This window comes from Microplitis mediator, chromosome 1, assembly GCF_029852145.1.
Source record: "Microplitis mediator isolate UGA2020A chromosome 1, iyMicMedi2.1, whole genome shotgun sequence".
Taxonomy (NCBI): Eukaryota; Metazoa; Arthropoda; class Insecta; order Hymenoptera; family Braconidae; genus Microplitis; species Microplitis mediator.
This window is the reverse complement of record NC_079969.1, coordinates 4,802,162-4,821,406: the sequence shown is the minus strand read 5'-3', so window position 1 is coordinate 4,821,406 and position 19,245 is coordinate 4,802,162. Positions and strand designations below refer to the sequence as shown.

The window sequence follows — 19,245 nt, the reverse complement described above, 5'->3', positions numbered from 1 at the left end:
GAATATTATTGATTTTAAAAATTCAAAAATAATTGAATTTACAAAAATAAAGAAAAAAAAACATAATACGAATTTAATTGAATACCATTTTGTAAAAATCACCTCATCAATTTAAAAAAACTGATATTTTTTTTTACTTTGCAGTAATAATTAAATTTCAAATAAATCGATGAACGAAAGATTGTTGAAATTAATCATATAATTTTTAAAAAATGGAATGGAAAAATAATAAATAGAAAAAAAATTTTTATTTTTTTTGTATATTTTTGATAACATTCTGAGATTAAAAAGACAACTGAAATTTTTTTACCACTTCCGCACTTTTATCGAAAAATAATCAGCAAAAAAAAAAAATTATTTTAAAAATCATGTCCTAATTTATTAATAATTTGATAAATGAATAAAATTTAATAAGAAGCTTAATTTAAAAATATATTTACAAAAAATACGTTCCGTTTGTTTTATTATATATTTATTTTATAAGAAATTCTACTTATATATATATAAATATATATATATATAAAAGAATTTCTTGACACAAAAAATTTTTATTTGCCCTAAGAAATTTTCCGCAGTATGAATTGAAGAAAAAAATTTTCTTGGGCCGAGAAAAAGTTTTCTTGACGCAAGAAAAAAGTTTTTGCATCAAGAAATTTTTTCTACACAAAAAAAAAACGATTTCTTGGTTCAAAAAATTTTTACTCAACTCCAGAAATTTTCCGTACTTTGAATTGAAAGCAAAAAATTTCTTAGAGCGAGAAAATTTTTCTCGCCAAAAGAGCAAAAAAAAGTTTAAGCCGACAAATTTTTTCTCTTAAAAAAATTTTTGACTTCAATTTGAAATACAAAAAATTTCTTATGCCAAGAAATTCTTGTTTTTTGTGCACATATATATATTTATATGATATACTGAATGTAATCTAATGATTTATTCAAAAACATTCACGCATCCATTCATTACTCACATTAATCACTTTTCGTCTTTTATTTATTTTTGTTGTCTCATCGTCTACGTATACATTGAAAAATAAATTTCTAAATAAACAAAATGATAATGCATCGTAATCATTCATATTAATATTACAGTTCATATATAGCGTTAGTAATTAATTAATTTATTTATTAATATAAACAATCAAAATTGTTTATTATTAAAATAGATAATAAATATTAATATTCATCTATTTAATTAATAATAATAATATATTATAAATGCTCAACTATTTATTTTTGGATTTTAATACCGTACAAAATTTAATAATCGAACATATATTATTTTATTTATTCTTAAACAGTCAAAGTTATTTTACGAATTCGTCGCTATACGAATTACCACTAAAGTAAGTAATTTATTTTATTTATTACTTATACATTAAATAAGCCATATTTATTTTTTTTAGTCTTACTTATTATGTTTCATTGACAGTTTTAAGTTAAAAAAATTTTTTTTCGGGCGGATTATTTTTTTTTTGTACCCTAACTTACTTTCGATTTTTAAAATTCAAAAAAATTATTTACAATTTTATTTGCATAATTAATAATTGCAAAGTCTTATTAGATTTTTTTAAACGTATTATTTTTAAAAATATGAGGAAGAACATTTTTTTTTTAAATTAATTTTTTTTAGACCAAAATTCACTTTGTGAATTAAATAAAAAAATAAATAAATCAGAAGACTAACCATTGAATAATGGAAGAACAATGTGATTATAATGCCATTTAATTTTATAGATTATATATATATATATACATATAAAAATTATGTATATATATATATATGAAAATTGTGTATTATAATTAAATTTTTTGGTGAGTGATTCGTTAATAAAAATGTATTATTTAGTATTATATTTAAATATTTTCAACCCTCGCTTACGGAAGACAGTGAACTTCGTGTCGAACCGGCTGTATGATGAGTCAAATCTGGAAGATCTGATGGTAGGCAAAGAGGAGTTGCATTTGGACCGAATATTGCCTCTTGTTCTTCCAATTGTAATACGAATATTTCTTCTAGTCTCTGTAAGAATTTCAAATTTTTTACATTAATAATTAAATTAAAAAAAAAATTCAAATAATAGATAAAATATATATATGACATTAAGGGGGGGGGGGGGGGGTCTGAGATACGAAACAAATAAGCATCATTCCAAGAATATCCTGCTAAATTTTTATAAAAAAATATTGAAAAATAAGCCAGTGGTAGCGGGGAGAGACGAGTTTCTTAAAAAAAAAGTCTCCATGCCGTAGGCAGGACAACTCATGACTGCCTCATCTGAAATAAAAAAACCAAAAAGATTTCTTGCGTACAGGAATTAATCTTAGATTTGAACGAAGGATTTTTTTTTCAATTACTTATTTTTTAATCAAACAAAAGGAACAATTTTTGGCAAAAATCAGAATTTTTTTTGCGCCTTTACAAAAAATTCAAAAATAAATATTTTGTTTGTTCCTTCGTTCAAATCCATGATAAACTTGTGTACCAAAGAAATCTTTTTGGTTTTTTTATTTCAGATGAGGCAGTCATGAGTTATCCTGCCTACCACATGGAGACTTTTTTTTAAAGTGACTCGTCTCTCCCCGATGCCACTGGCTCAGTTTTCAATATTTTTTGATGAAAATTTAGCAGCATACTCTTGGAATGATGCGTAATAATGTCTGAAATTTAAAAAATGTTAATAAAGAAGGTACAGTCGAACTCCATTAACTCGGACAGTTAATCTACGGAGGAGCGGAAATTTCTTAGAGTTTCCTAGTTAACGGATGCCCTTTCTCTCTTTAAAAGTTAACTATGGCGCATGCGCTCTTACATATACATGTATGATGCAAATATAACCATATACAGTCACATACAAATGTATAGCATCGGGTGGGAGACAACGTAACTCGTAGTGGGAATCAAGATTGAGGGGAAGTTCCGAGATAATGGAATCCTAGTTAATGGATTTCGACTGTACTCTGAAAAAAAAAAAATCACAAAAATATCCTCTTCTGTTTGTCTCTCAGACCAGCTTCCGCCTTTAATGTCATATATATTTAAATCATGTGATCTTCACTTTGGATAAAAGATAAAATTTTTCCTATAAATGTAAATAACAAATAATAATAAAAAAAAAAGTATTTTTGTGGATCAGAGATGATGAAATAATTTTGAAAATAATTATTTAACTAACCTTCAATACAATCGTTTTATTTTAAATTCACTTTATTTGCCGATTCCGTTGTTTTTTTTCTTATTGATTTTTTATAAGGGAGATTTTTTTTAAATTTCATGTAATAATGGATGAATTTTTCCCAGGACAAAAACAAAACATAAATAAGCATGACGATTGTTATGACAAACAAATGATCTTATATATAAATATGACTTTTATTTAAATTTGTAAATTAAAAATATGAAATATACTTCAACTAAATTGCGATTTCCCTCTAATCCACAAGCGATTTTACTAACAATTATAAAAAAATCCAATTTTTAACGCGACACTGATCACGCGAATGGATTTAATAACAATAATAATAATAATAATTGACATAAATAATATATGAAGTAACAAATATACATATAAGTAAGTGTATGTGTGTTTATGTTTAACAAATAAATTTTCAAAGCACAAGAAATGACAGGAATTAGCAAAAAAAAATAAAAAAAAAAAAAAGCTCAAAATTGGAAATTGACATCATCGATGGAGAAGACGCAGACGAACACAAAAGCATGCAGATAAAAATTATCTGCGAGATGGTGGAAAGACAACACTAGCTGGTCTAGACAATGTCCCAGTGATGGAACTAGAGTCCGAGCCACCGTTTCTGAGAGTCACTCTGGGGATGCTAATAGGAGTTGGTGAACTAGGAGTGGAACGTGTAAGCTTGGGTGACTGTTTCCAGATGTCTGTTGCCGACATCGTTGTGTGTGTGAGAGTAGCTAGAGAAATACGGGAATGCCAAGACTTTAAGTAATCTTTGTAACGTAACTCCAATGCTTCGAATTCGCTCGCCAGCTCTGCCTCTAAATTCTACAACAGGTTAATTTTTAAATTAACTTATTTTATTGGGATTTATTATTATTTGAGTCGGTGATTATCCTCCGAGTAGAGTTTGGTGAATAACGATGATGATTTTTGGACTAAAATTGTTGTGTGAAATTATTTAAAAAAAAAAAAAATGGGTAAATATTGTGATGCGAAATGGCTGTCATATTTATGATCAGTCAGATCGGAAAAATTCAATGACAATTGCTCGTCAATTGACGTCAATAATTTGGTCAACTTTTCGGTGTTTTATAAATTTTATGGTCAAAATAAAGTTGGCGCGAAACCGACAATAGATTAAAAAGATCATTGGTTAATTTTCCGCTGGTCAATTGACGTCAAAAATAATTGGGTAAATTTTACGGTCAATTGTTTATAAAAATAATTTTTTAGGCAAAATAAAATAGGCGCGAAAACTGACGCTAAATTAAAAAAATAACCGTTGGTTAATTTTCTGTTGGTCAATTGACGTCAAAAATGATTGGGTAAATTTTTCCGTCAATTGTTTATAAAAATAATTTTCTAGACGAATTAAATTGGCCCGAAAATTGACGTTAAATTAAAAAAATGACCTTTGGCCAACTTTCCGCTGGTCAATTGACGTTAAAAATGATTTAGTCAACTTGGCAGCCTAATAATTTCCTAAAAAATATTAAATGAACAAGTACTTGAAATTTCAAGTAAACTAAACCCCTATCATTCAAGAAACAACCGATTTGTTTATTAAAAAAAATTTATCTTCACTTCTATTCAAAAGCGAAATGACGTTAAAAATTTTTTCATTCAATTATCGATAAAATAATTTTCCGCAAAATCAAATTGGCGCGAAACCGGCATTAAATTTAAAAAATGACCGTCAATGTTTTCTAGTCAATGGACGTCAATTGTCATCAAATTTCTCAGCCTTACACTACCAATTAACAAAAAAAATATAAAAATAAAAAAAAATGTTACCTGCTTTCGAGGTTTCAACTGAGCCTTCCATTCTCTTAGCTCTTTAGTGTAAGTTTCCTCTTGCTCTTTAAGTTTCATCGTTTCATGCTCCATAAGCATCTTCCTCTTCTCATTCTGCAACTGCTCAAGCTCTTTAATCGTAGCATCACTCTGTGCTCTCATTTCTTCCAGTTGTCTCGCGTGTTTAAGTTCAAATCTCTGCTGTTCAGCACGATAACGTTTCTTCTCATTTTCCTGAAATTTCTTGAGTTTTTCCCTCTCAGCATCTGGATCCGGAGTGAGAGTCGTAGAAATCGAAATCCTCATCGATTCTCTGAACATCATTTCTCTAGCCTTCATTTCATTTCTTATTCTCTTGGGTAAATTTCTGCGCTCAATCGTTTGACGTTTAATTAATTCTTCTTCTTTCCTCAAATTCATTCGCTTCATCTGCTCCAATTCTTTGTCATGCCGTATAAGCATCTGATGACGTTGCAAAAAAAATATATCCTTCAGTTGCTTTTTTAGTAGCTGTTGTTTTTCATGAATCTGACGTTCCTCGAGTTCCCAGATCGCGGACTCACGCGCGCGCATCAGTTGCTGTTTCTGCTGTAAAAATTGACGTTCCATCAGCGCGATTTTTTCCCGATGCGAATCCGAGAGTCTTCTTAGTGACATGTCGTGACTTTCGTGTAACTTTTCAACGAACAATTTTTCTCTCTCCTCATGCTCTGCCTCCAGTTTGTCTTTTCTCACTTTGAATGCATTCTTTCGCTTCTCCTTTGGCATTAAATCAACTTCCTGTTTCAAAAGTCTCAGCTCCTGTTTCAAACCTTCGCGGAATTGTTTCAAGTCACGGTCCTGCTCACTGCGAATTTTTCTCGACGCTAAGCGAAGATCCGCTTCCTGCTGAGCCTCCGCTCGCTCTATTTGTTGCCGCTGATTTTTCGACAAATTATCAAGATCAGTGTCCGCGCCGCGTTCCAACATCTGTCTCTCCTGTTCGAATTTTCTCTCCTGCTGGTCTTTAGTAAATTGCGCCTTTTGGGTCAAGTCTTGGAACTGTTTCTGCTCCATTTTCTGCAGCATTTTCAGTTCTCGCAGTTCTTGTTTCCGGAAAATTTGATCGTCATACACGCGACCGTTTTCATCATCACCGTAAATAACTTTCGAAGTCGTCGTCGTCACAACAATCCCGTCTATTTCAAATTTCCTTGTTCGCTTTCGCGTTTTCTTCTTCAAGTTCATCAACTGAATGTCTTCTTTCGTCCTAGTGCGCGTTACCTCACGTGTATACTCGGGTTTCCGTCTCAAAACCACAGTATCAACTTCTTCAGTCTGACGAGACTCCGCATTATTTTCTTTATTTGACCCCCGACTGTCCTGACTTATCGTCGTCGAAATCGACTCGGCATCCGAACGATCGATACTTTTATTCGGAGTGTGAGATCGCGAGCTGGAGTCGCTGTGAGAACGAGACCCGTCGTAACATTCTGATGAAATTCGTTTTGTTTTCAAATCTTTTGGTTTATTTGTGATCCCGTTTAGTTTTTTCGTACTGATACTGAACTCGTCAACGTCCGTTGACTCTACGGTCGTACCTGAAACGACCATTGAATTTTTACCCGTAGTTTCATCTCCACTTAATACTTCCGTTAAATTACCGTGAGCTGGTCCAGATTTTCCAGGATTTTTAGGTGAAATAATTGAGGAATCTTTGACTTGTTCCTTCTCGTCGCCGACAGTCACCACAGACACGTGACTGGTGTCCTGTAACTCGTCGACGATTGGACTGACGATGATTACCTCGGACTCGTCTAATTTTTTCCCGATTTTTTTAGACGATTCTGTGACGACAATCGGCTGTTCCTGGGGCGTGTACTCTAGTGAATCCAAACTCGTAAATCCGTCGTCGTCTGTTGAACTTTCGTTGACTTGGGTCTTGTTTGTTTCGTTAGCGACGATCACTACCTCAGATGATGACGGAGGTCGTAAGTGAGGTGGCGTTGACGTCGCGTCGATTAAAACCGGCGGGTGAGTTGTCACGACCGTCACCTGACTTATATTTGAAGCCAAACTATTTGACGGGTCGGGAGACTCTGACGTTATGCGGACGGTTGTCGACGACGGGGACCGGATGTCTAGATCTGAAGGCTTTCCTGTTATTACTACGACGTCTCCACTGTCTCTCCTGGCCGTGCTGCGATTTACGACACGATTTGGAGTTGATGTTATGACTGACACGTTGACATTTGGGTCGCGATTGTCGATATTACGATCGGTGGTCAAATCGCCCTGAGAGAATGGACTTTTGGTGAACTCGGGAGTGAATTTAGAGTCTGACGGATCTAGTCTTGATGAGTCTATACTGCGGCTTTTGGTCAATTCGAGTTTTGGAGATGATTCGTAGTCGGTTTTTATATTTTCTACGGAACTCGCCTTGACATTTTTTTCAATTATGACGGGCGGCTGGTACTTGTCTGACACCATGGAAATACGTTTCTCTAATACTGCGGTGAGTTTTTCTTCGACTGACCGACGTTTCGCGTCAACGTTCTTGCGGCTTTTTGGTTGATGTTTGTCATCTTTTGAAGCTTCTGGTATTTTTTCCTGGGATCTATTGTTAATTGAACAGAAAGAGGAATTATTTTTATTTTTGTTAAAGAGTTTAACTGGACGTGGATATGCAATAACGTGTCGATAGAAAAAAAATTTATTTTAGCACCTGATGTGAACTAGTACCCGATCAGGGAACCAATAAAATAAATTTTTTTAATCTCCACCCCATGTAACAATCTTGTAGCAATCGTGCCCAAGCCTGGTCACCAGAACACTAATTGTCTACGTCTTTACATAACTATGGATCTTGCTGCAGACACTGGTACAAAGTTTTAAATTCCAGGTCTTGACCAAGACTTAAAAACAAACTTTGTGTTATGTTGTACTTGAAGAATTGGACAAGAATATTGAAGATATCTTGCTCAAGGTGCATTGGTACAGTGACTTGAGCTAATCTTGCACCAGAAATTGCTGGCATATACTAACGCATATCTTGCGCCAGATCTGCTCCAGAAGTGTCATATTGCACTGTCTGTCTCACTTCTGTCTCTGTCACTTTTCCCCTCCATTGGCATACGATACAGGATCCTGGGGTAAAGTGACAGAGATAGAAGTCAGATATATAGAGAGTGTGATATGACACTTCTGGAGCAGATCTGGCGCAAGATGTGCGTTAGTGTCTGCAAGTAATTTCTGTTGCAAGACTCGCTCAAGATACGCGTAAGTAACTTTACTAACACATCTTGAGCAAGACATCTTCAATGTTATTTTGTACAATATCATGTGCAAGTCCTGCAACAATCTTGTCTTAGAATCTCGCATTAATATCTTGTGACAGATTGATAGGTATATAAAGACGTAGACACCTAGGGATCTTCCTCAAGATACTTTCATAAAAATAGTACAAGACTACTACAAGATTGTCTTGTGTACGTCATCTTGGGCAAGTCTATGTAGTATCTATCAAAAGATTCTTGTGATCAGTGCTTTGACCAGCAACTTATGATGAAAATTTTTACATGGGACGTTATTGTAAAAATACTTTCCATCTTATAATTATAATATTTCAAATAAACATATATATCTCACCTTTTAGATTCTTCAACAGAATCTTGTTTTGTGGTCAATGGTATCTCCAAGTTCTCCCCATCGGATTTAGGAACCAATGGTTCTACTTTATCTTCAATATTAATGTCCTTTGTACAGTCAACTTTCTTTATATTCATATTCGTGTCTGCTGCAATGTCTTCAATTTTGTCTGTTACTTTTTTATCCGTCGATACTGAAGGTACAGCAGAAACGTTATTTGAATTATTTTCTAATTTAGCTTTTTCTTGGTCTTTAGTGTCATTTGAAGATGGACATGAACGCTCGTTCACTTCTCCAGAGTTAGATTTCTCTACGGCCTTTGACGTAAACTCAAAATCTTCATTTTTACTATTTCGTCGGGCCGAAGGTGGAGGTGGTGCTGGTCCTTTATCACGAGAGGAACGACGTTCATTTAATTCAGATGGTGCTGGAGGTTTTGGTGCCTTTTAATAAGAAAAAAATAAATAATTATTTCAATAAATTCATAATTAAATTAAGTATTAAATTAATAGCTTACAGTTTTCTTATCAACAGACGCAGGAATATTTTCTTTAGATTCTGTTTTACGAATTTTTTTATTCTTTTCTTCATTCTCGCCGTCACGATTTATTTCACGTTTGTTACTCTCTTCTTTCTTCGGTGATCCCGGCGACACAAGATTCTCCCTTTCAACAACTAAAAAATATATAAATATATATATATATTACTTATATTATTTATTTATGTAATTAAATTTAAAAATAATATAAATATTTTACGTTTAATTTCAGTGTCGCTGCGCATCGATGCTGAATCATCTCCGAGTTGGTCCAACTCCAGAGGTAACTGCGATGTGCGTTGCTCCTAAAATAATAATAATAATCATAGTAATGATAAATTATTGATAAAAAATAAATATGATTGTCATAAATATGCAACTAATGCAAAAGCAAATTTTAAAAAAATTAAGAAAAAAATATTAGATATCCAGCTGCATTAACATCAATCGGCCTTGAGAAAATTTGCTAAAAAATTCGTACAATTAATTTATATTATAATTATTATTAGTAATTAATGATCAATAAATTTTAATAATCAAATTACATAATATCCCTGATTGAAAACTCTGATTAAATCTAATTGACAATCAATCGGATTTCTATTAGATTCAATCGGAAACATTTAGTCGGGGTTGCTCGGAAGTGTTCCAAGCATTTGATTGAATTTCAATCAGATTTTATCGGAAAATAATAATTTTTTTTCCGTCTAAACTTCCAGTTTCCGATTAATTTTTAATCGGATTAATTTAAAACTTACCGATTAAAATTAATTGTAAGTAAATTTGAAATTTCCTATTGATTAGAATTTTTTAATCAGATTCAATCGGAGTTTTTAATTAAAGATTTTAATAAATTATTGTTATTTATTTATTTTTGTTTTTTCAAATTTATATATTTATAATATTTTACATAAATTTATATTTTTTTAACAGTTCTGGGTTTAAAATATATGTATCTTATATATGTCTAGATTGATAAGACATCTAAAAAAATAAATTTATAAAACAGCTGAGAAAATTCCAAGAATAAAAAATAATTCACTTTTGACAACAAATTGTGTCAATAAAAAATATTGTGAATAAAAAAAATTTTTTTTTGTAATTATGAAGATTTAAATTTTCAAACTTTAAATGGGAGTAAGCTACTAACCTGATGACATGAGTATGGGTGATGGGGCTGGTGAGGCCCGGGAGAGCCGCATGCACAACCAAATTTAATAAATTACGACATAACATTCAATATATTATTTAAAAATTTTCCACTGTAATTTATGTATTCTTAAATAACTTAAAATAATAAACGTAACCAAGTATCTAATATGCAGCCTACAGGAAAAATAATTAACAACTCAGTTAAATATAATTTTTTTCAGGGCAAACATTCTATTTAAATTCAGCTTCAAATTATTTTTATTTGTAAAAAAATATATTTTTGCAATTGTTTATTAAATTTATGATTAAATAAAAATTTTACAATTTACAAAATTAGCGGAAAGATATAAACTACAAACGGATTAAAAAAAAATCATTCGCAATTTCCAATGCAAGGTGTAGCAATAAAGTAAAATGATTTTTTTAACATCGATGCTACATATTGTTGTCTCGGGAGCAGCTTACCAATCCGTTGATACTGTTCTCTGTGTTTTTTTGCCTTCTTAGCCTTCTATTATTTCGCAAGCGTGTAAAATAATTTACATGAAAATAATTTATTTAGCAACGAACTTAAATTCATTTAATTACAAGTCTACTTCTTTTTTTTTTTTTTTTATTTTATATAATTAATTTTCATACTTAAATTTTTTTTAAAACTTTATCTCTCGCGTTTATATTTCATCCTAACATGCTAATTTAATTGTTTAAATATTTTACAAGGGCAAATGGACGTTATAAAAAATTTAATTAATAAGACCTACTTTGTCTAATTTAAATAATTTTAGTCAAGATCAAACAATTTCCTTGTGTTCTTTTTTTTTTATTTTGCAAATAGTAATTTCTTTTTGTAAAAATTATTTTTAAAACTTTTTTTGAATTGAGGGATCTAAAAATTAGCGTACTAAGCAAAGTTAACTCAAGATAAATAAATAAAAAAAATGACCATATGAAATGTCAATTTGTTAAAAAAAATTGTATTCTGGCCGGTTTTAAATGCGAATAAGGTAAAAGCTCCTGTACCCGCTCAGTACCATTAGTCGCTCACTTTAACTGTTTAAGGCGTTTTTTTATAATTTTTATAAAAAAAAATTACAACTAAAAATATTATTATTGATAAATAATTATTTGTGAATCTAAATATATTAAAATATGATGTATCAAATTATTTTATAATAGATTATAAATTTAAATTAAATTACTGTTTTCAAAATCGCGCAAAGCCGGGCATTTTTTACTTTAACGTTAATTCGTTAGATTAAATTTAGGGTACGTCAAATTTTTTAAGAATTGTTATAACTATATCTTATTAAATACATTTTTAAAATTCATGAAATTTTATATTATGAAAGAATAAAGTAGTATAATTTATAAATTATTTGTCCAAATCAATAAACTTATAGTTTAATTGATATTGTCTTTGAGCGGCTATAGGGCCATGTGTTGATCGAATAATGGTACATGACAACTTTTAGTAAGCGACTATGGGTACACTCAAGGACCTTATTTAAAAAATTAATAATAATTAATTATCAAGATTATTCTTCAAACTTAAATTTTATTCTAATACTCGAAACTTCAAAAAATAACTATAAAAAAAAAATATGGTTTTTCATTTTATTTATTAATTTATATTCAGTGATTTAATCTCACTACAATGAAAAGTGAGCGGGTATAGGGGCTTTCACCTTAAGTGAAGAATTTAAAAAAATTTCGGCTATTTAGTGCTGTCTAAGATAAGTCCGATAATTTCTTTGGAATGTCAAATAATACTAAAAAATTTACTGTGAATTAAACTTTGACTTTGAATAACTTTTGAAAAATTAAATTTTTGGAAAAATAATAAGATACCTTTTTTGTAGAGCGTTCAATTTACAATAAAAATATCTATTGAATTTTTCGAAACACTGATTCGCTGAAGAGTGATGAAATTCCAGTTTAAAAAAAAATTTTCCCATGTTTATTAAAAGGGAAATTGAAAATTGCGATGACGCGGTAGTAAATATTAATATTAAGAGCTCAAACTTTAACAGTATTTTTTTTCTCGTCATCTCGAACAATAGTTACCGTATAATTTTAGTTGTATACCAACACAATTTTGTACAATTCTATTGACTATTTAAAATTAGAGAATGCATCAGTTGATGGCATTTTTTTTTGCTTGAAATGTTTTTTTAATGTTTTTTAGTAAAGTCGAAAAATCCTACTCCTAAATTTAAAATATCATGACAATCATTGACTCGTATCATTGAAATTGTAAAAGTTTAACGTAAATATTATAACGTCCATTATTCCTGAGTACAATTAAACTATCAGTAGTAAAATTATTGGGAGACTCAAGTTGCAAGGATGAATTTTATTTGTCATTTTTAAATTAATAAAAAAAATGAACGTGCGAGGAGTTGATATTTTAGTTTAAAGGATGACTAATATTTTATAGTTAATGAAAGTAATGTAAACAAATAAATAAAAAAATAAACTTACTTCAGCCTCCTCATCAACGAGCTCCTCTTCAACAACATCAGCTTTATACTCTAAAAGAAGATCACGAATAGGTTTTGAGTCAAGTGTCCGATTAATGAATGGATGCTTGAGAAGTTCATCAGCAGTTGGTCGGGTCTGAGGATCTTTTATCAATGCTTTAGCAATAAAATCATTAAATTCTTTACTCCACTTTCCCGGTTGCTCTAATTTTGGCGGGTCACTTTTTTGAATTTTTAAAAGTACTCGCATTGGTGACATTTCATGATTTGGCGGTTCCATTTGAGCAAATTCAATTAATGTTATTCCAAGTGACCAAATGTCAACCTTTAATTTTTAAATTCATTTAATAAATATAAGAATATATATAAATAATTATAAATATATATTTTTTTTAGTAATTACTTTAAAGTCATAGGGATTGTCACGAAATGTCTCACACAAAACAACTTCCGGAGCCATCCAATACGGGGTACCAATAAAAGTATCGTGTTTCTGCAACGTGTGTTTATTCTTTGCGGATACACCAAAGTCAGCTAAAAATAAAAAAGATAAAATAATTAAATGGTTAAATAAGATGGTCGTTAAATAATTATTTAGCTCACCGATTTTAACACCACCGGCCATTGTCAGTAAGACATTTCCGGCTTTCAAATCTCGATGGATTATTTTAGATTTGTGTAAAAAAGAAAGGCCTTGGGTCATTTGTTGACATACATAAGATACTTGTGGCTCAGTCAATGGTTTTTCTAATTCAACCATTATCGAATCGACAGCACCACCATCGCAGTATTCAATTAACATCTTAAATTATTAATAACAGAAAATCAAATTATAATAATCTTGACTACAGTGAAAATTTTTGTGTCATTGTTAAAAAAATTTTAAAAATATACATGTGTCAAATTTAATGTAAAAAATTTTATTTACTAGAAAAATAAAATTTTCTAAATGTTACGGTCAAATTAACACAAAATTCATGTTAAAAATATTATCAACTTTTATGAAATAATTCTTAGAAAACTAAAATTAAAAATGATTTCTTGGCGCAAGAAATTTTTTCTCATCTTTAAAAAATTTTCGTTCTCAAATTATAATAAAAAAAAATTCTCCGGACAAGTGAAAATTTTTATGATACTGAAGTTAGCCGACGTCTTATAATTTTTGGATTTTTTAAAAAACGATAAATTAAAAAAAAAAAAATATTTAAAAAAATTGCACTTATAGTCTTTTTAATTTTCTACGTGTGCATTTTTTCAGTTTCTTTTTTTCTTCAAATTTAATTGTTCAAAATAAAATCCTAAAATTTTTAATTGTCTGCTAACTTCTGGATCATAAATTTTTGGTAATAATCTAGTAGTGAGGCTCCACATATTTTTCCAAGTTCCAAGTGCTTACACCTTAAATATCTATAATCAAACTTTTTTCACGTGTTCAGCTACACGACGGATTAAATTTTCTGTATGTGTTTTTGTCTTTAACACTAGATATCTATCCGGACCTTGCAGTCAAAGTGTACAAAATTTTAAAAAATAACATAAATCATGCTAATTTTCAAAATTAAAAATTTTTGAAATTGGTTTCAAGGCAATTTGTCTATATTTGGATTTTTGCTTGATATAAATAGGTGAAGCCCCGATTATAGACCATTACTAAATTTTCTTGGGGTGAGTAAAAATTTTTCGCGCCAAAAAATACTTTTTTCTGTGGACATTTCAAATGTCAATTCAAATTTAAAAAAATAAATGCTATTAAATTCAAATTTTATAAATTAGTAATTAGAAAATATACAGTAAGTTTTTAAATTCGAGTTAATAAAATAATATTTCTCATATATCAATATGATTTTTGCAGATCAATAATTTATGAATAAGTATGAATATTGAAAATACAAATTTACGTGTCATAGTAACATGAAAATAAATATTAAATCAATATTCTATTTATGTTGCAAATAACTTTAAAGTATTCAAAAATCTATGACTTGATTGTACAGAAATTTGATACTTATTTGCGTTATTTTTAACATACATAAATATTACTTATTTTTTACAAAAAATTTGTGTTAATTTTGTTGTAAAATTTTTTATTATACAAGTTGATATTTATATTTTTTTACCCATAATTTTCCATCGATAAAATAAGCTTCGTGCAGCTCAACGACATTGACATGTTTGCATTCAGATAAAATATCAATTTCTATCATAAAATCACTTAAATCATCTTCGCCTTCTAATGCGCACATTTTTGCAGCAGCCAGCTGTTGCGTCTGTTTATGCTGCGCCTAAATAACAAAAAAAAACATATATAATTATCTACATATATTTTAATAATAGATTGTGTATAAATTATTTTATTCTAAATAAAATTCACAGGAATTTATTTGTAGGTGACACAAATTTAAATCTTTAATTAAATAAATATTAATGACATAGAAAAACTGATGCGAGCTTGTACTAGATAGGGTTTCAGAAAGTATCGATCTGAGGTAATCCGTTTGATGAACTCGATAGCGAATTAAAAAAAAATACAAATCTATACTTTACAGCAAAACGCCGTAATTATGCAGTAAGTATGCACATTTATCATGAAATACCGCAACTTTGCCGCATTGGTAAGGTAAAATACCGCCCTTTTACTGTAAAATATCGCAGGATTACCGCACATTGACCGTAAATTACCGCAGCTTGCCGTAAAATACGGCAATTTACAGTAAAAAAAAGACCGTAATTTGATTCTACCAGGCCATAAGTATTTAAAAAAGATGGGAAACAGACAATATGCCATACAAAAGTTGTTAGTAAATATTAATAATAACACTTATTATCCAAAAAACAACTTATTCCTACTATATGTAAAAATGGGTATGACTCGAAATAATTTGAACATTTTTTACATTTAAGGGGTAACGGTAACGGATTTCCAATTAAATTTAATTCACGGGCAAACACTGGAAACCTAAAATAGAGAATCTTTAGCGTTTTTTGAAACCTTAATAGGAGGCTAGAAATTTCGTATTTTTAAAAATTCTAATTCGTCTCCAAGAAAAATTGTTTGAAAAATGCAACAAAGATAGTCCCATTTATTTTTCTGAGTGTGAGAAAGAGGTCCGGTAGCGTGTTATCAGGCGTTTTGAGCACCTGACAGAATATCCCCGACAAAATATCTCCGGACAAAATATCCCCATGAAAAGAAAGCAAAAATAGTGAAAAAAGTCAAAAAAACTGACACAAAACTGGGGATATTTTGTCGGGGATATTTTGTCAGGTGCTCAAAACGCATGGAACCCGGTAGCGTATCCCCTTAAATTATGGATATTAAGAATTTGCTAATTAACTAAAAGCTTTGAAATAAAATTACTCGTGTATTAGTATTTAAATTTTAATTAAAAATACTGTAGATTTATTTACCTTGTAAACTTTACCAAAAGCACCATCTCCAAGTTCGCCAATCATGTCCCAAAATTCAGATGGATCGCAGTCCATTTTAATATTATTATATATTTTTTTCTTTTTCGCATCATTGCCACCGAAGTGAAATGCCTTCTTCAGATTCGACAGAAACGACATTTTGTTTTTCTTTTTTATAATTATTTATATTTTTAAAAATTCAAGTGAAAGTAATGAAAAAAAAAAAAATAAATAAATAAATAAGTAAAAAAATTCTCTTTACTATTTCTCTTTTTTTGCTTTTAATTATCAGTTAAAAAAAAAAAAATAATTTTTTTTTTTCATTATTTTAGATCCCTGGTAGCCTCCAAGGGATCACGTTGAACACCTCCCGCATCTTGATACCAAAATCGACAATATTATTCACATAAATGTCGATAGGTCAATAAACTTGATATCGATACTTGAAGAATCCATTCTTTAATTAAATAATTAAATTATCCTGAAATAAATAATTATAATTAATAATTATAACTAAAAAATAAAGAAAAAGTTTTTATAAAAATTTTAATTTATTACAGAATTTAAAAAATTTCTATTTCTTTATGGAGAAAACGAGGGCATAGAACATCAACATTCCAGTAAGAGAGACCAGAGAGTGCATTTACTTTTCCTATTAGTTCGTTTCGTATTTTAAAAATTTAATTTTCAAATTTATTCAGCGTCAAATTAAAACAAAATGTAATACGTCTTGTTTACGTAAATTAATTATCAATTAAATTTAATTTTCAATTATAAAATTTACCTCTGAATCATTACAGATAAGAAATATCATGTTTATAATAGATAAGGATTTATTAATAAAACTACAAAATAAAACTATAGTTTATAATAATTAATTATTAGAGACTATTGTAAAATTTTGATTAATTAAAAATTATGTATAAAATAAGTGTAATTAAAATTTATAGATAAAGTAATAAATTAAATAATATTTTATTTGTCAATTATTTTTAACTTAAATTACAACTATGGAGTAGTGATAAAATTGTTGAGTTTAATTGATCGAACCGATGTCAAAATTGTGTACAACTTTTTGACAAAAGTATTCAACTGTCATTATTTTATTACCCAGTAATGTAATGTAATTTACACACAGAAAAAAAGTTATCAGATCAAGAAAATGTTTTGGAAGACAAACGTTTTCGATAATCAAGTAAAGATTTTTTTGAGCCAAGAGAATGTTCAGAGGAAATTTATACTTTATCAGAGAAAATTATGTACCTGAAGATCGGAATTTTTTTCGCGGAAGGAAAATAAGAAAAAGAAATGAAAAGTAAAAGATCGACGGAATCTAGATTTCGAAAATGTTCCGCACGTCACCCAAAAATGATAGGCCCCGAACTACCTCTAAATTCGTCTTTAGACACAAATTTCATGAATTATTTTCATTTTCGTTGCGTGAAAAACGTTACGATCTTCAGGTACATAGAAAATTGAGATTTTCAAAAAAAATTTATTGAATCAAGAATATTTACTTTGTCAAAAAATTTTTTTTCTGTGCGTGTGTAGTTTTTTTTAAATCCCATGATTATACAATTACGGAAACTAATGAATATACGAATTAATTACTTGTCTTACTAAAATTTAATGATTGTGAAAATGAACATAAATATATGACAGTATGTATCTGAAGATTGGAAGGTTTTCGGAGAATGAAAATAAAAAAACAAAATGAAGTAAAGAGTCTACTGGATCTAGATTTTGGAAATGTTTCGTATGAGTGATAATATGTCAACCGTAAATTGCAACCGGCCTCAATTACCCCTCAGGCCAGTTTTAAGCAGTAAAATTACATAAACTTTTTTCATTTTCGTTGAGTGAAAAACGTTCCGATCTTCAGGTACATCTGACAGTTAACTGTCAGGCTTTAAAAAAAATTAAATTTAAATAATATCCAATAAATTTAGTAATGACAATCGGGCTGTCACGTACTGACTGTTGATTTCTCGTGTTTTTAAATTTAGCAAATCGTAATTTTAAAAACTGCGGGAATTTCTCCTTTTTTTTAAATTATTAATTTTAATTTATTAATGGCGCCAATATTCAATTTAATAAAATTCTCTAGCTCTATTTTGAAAATTTAAATCTGATTTTCACTTATTAATTAATTATTTAAATCCCTTATAAACAATCGACTTCTCTGAATGCGTTCTCGTGTGCAATTTTTAAATTTAAGCACAAAAATTATGATCCTGAAGTTATCAGACAATTAAAAATTTTCAAATTTTTTTTAACTAATTTACAAAAAAAAAAATCTGAAAATATGCACACGTAGAAAATTAGAAAAACTAAAGGCGCATTTATTTGAAATATTTTATTTTTATAATTTATCGTTTTAAAAAAAATTCAAAAATTATTAGACGGCTAAATAATTCAGTATCATTAATAATTACTGTGATTAGCAGGTGGTTCATTTTTAAAAAATTAAATTAGTATTTTTTTGAAAATTATAAATGAAAAAAAAATGATAATTTATAGTGTATGTAGACAATTATAAATAATTAAAATAAATTTAAAATTTCAGTAATAATTTTAGCGGATTAAAATCGGGCGCGTCCTCAAACAACTTTGAAAAAATAAATTCGTGGAAAAAAATATTATATCATTCAGCAATAAAAAAAAACAAAAGTATATTGTGATACCATAATTTGAATAGTAGTAAATTTAAATAATAAATACAATAAAAAAAAAAAAAAAAAACAAATGAGAGTTTTAAATTCAATAGACAATTTTTTATTTTATTTTTTTTTTTCAAGTGAAAGGTTGCAGGAATTGAAATCATACCTTATTCTTATCTAGTGAGTGTACCGTTTAATTTTCACATCACTTGTTATTTAAATCTGCACAGTAACAATTATTTTATAAACAATTTATTTAAAAGAGTAATACACTTATGTCACTATATATGTATTTAAATAACTATAACGTAATAAAATGACAAATAATTGGGTACTAAGCACATAATAAAACAAATTAAAGTTGTGTCGTCTGCTTAGGCACGGCCATTTTAATGGTA

The 19,245-nt window shown here is 29.2% G+C and overlaps 1 protein-coding gene across 2 annotated transcripts; it reads right to left on the bottom strand.

The window, feature by feature from the left end:
• Positions 1-326: 326 nt before the first annotated feature.
• LOC130672030 (serine/threonine-protein kinase 10) lies at positions 327-19,240 on the bottom strand. Of its 2 annotated transcripts, XR_008990610.1 has the most exons (12): positions 19,014-19,240; positions 16,188-16,668; positions 14,897-15,061; positions 13,383-13,581; positions 13,183-13,313; positions 12,781-13,104; positions 9,368-9,452; positions 9,127-9,284; positions 8,610-9,052; positions 4,983-7,578; positions 3,171-4,013; positions 1,881-2,017 (listed from the first exon to the last, which is right to left on the bottom strand). XR_008990610.1 is itself a non-coding variant. In XM_057476234.1 (11 exons), exons 2-11 carry the CDS (start codon positions 16,344-16,346, stop codon positions 1,862-1,864), a joined length of 4,416 nt encoding a protein of 1,471 aa, XP_057332217.1. In that variant the 5' UTR covers positions 16,347-16,668; positions 19,014-19,240; the 3' UTR covers positions 327-1,861. The 2 variants fall into 2 exon arrangements, 1 of the variants encoding a protein (XP_057332217.1); XM_057476234.1 differs by lacking the exon at positions 3,171-4,013 and having other exon boundaries at positions 327-2,017.
• Between the last annotated feature and the right edge of the window lie 5 nt (positions 19,241-19,245).

Excerpts from the sequence above, each read along its gene's own strand:
- LOC130672030 (XM_057476234.1), bottom strand. The coding sequence starts at position 16,346 with ATGTCGTTTCTGTCGAATCTGAAGAAGGCATTTCACTTCGGTGGCAAT. Across the intron at positions 9,285-9,367 it reads CAGCGACACTGAAATTAAAC|TTGTTGAAAGGGAGAATCTT; the intron begins GTAAAATATTTA and ends TATATTTTTTAG. Across the intron at positions 2,018-4,982 it reads AGTTGAAACCTCGAAAGCAG|AGACTAGAAGAAATATTCGT; the intron begins GTAACATTTTTT and ends AAATTCTTACAG.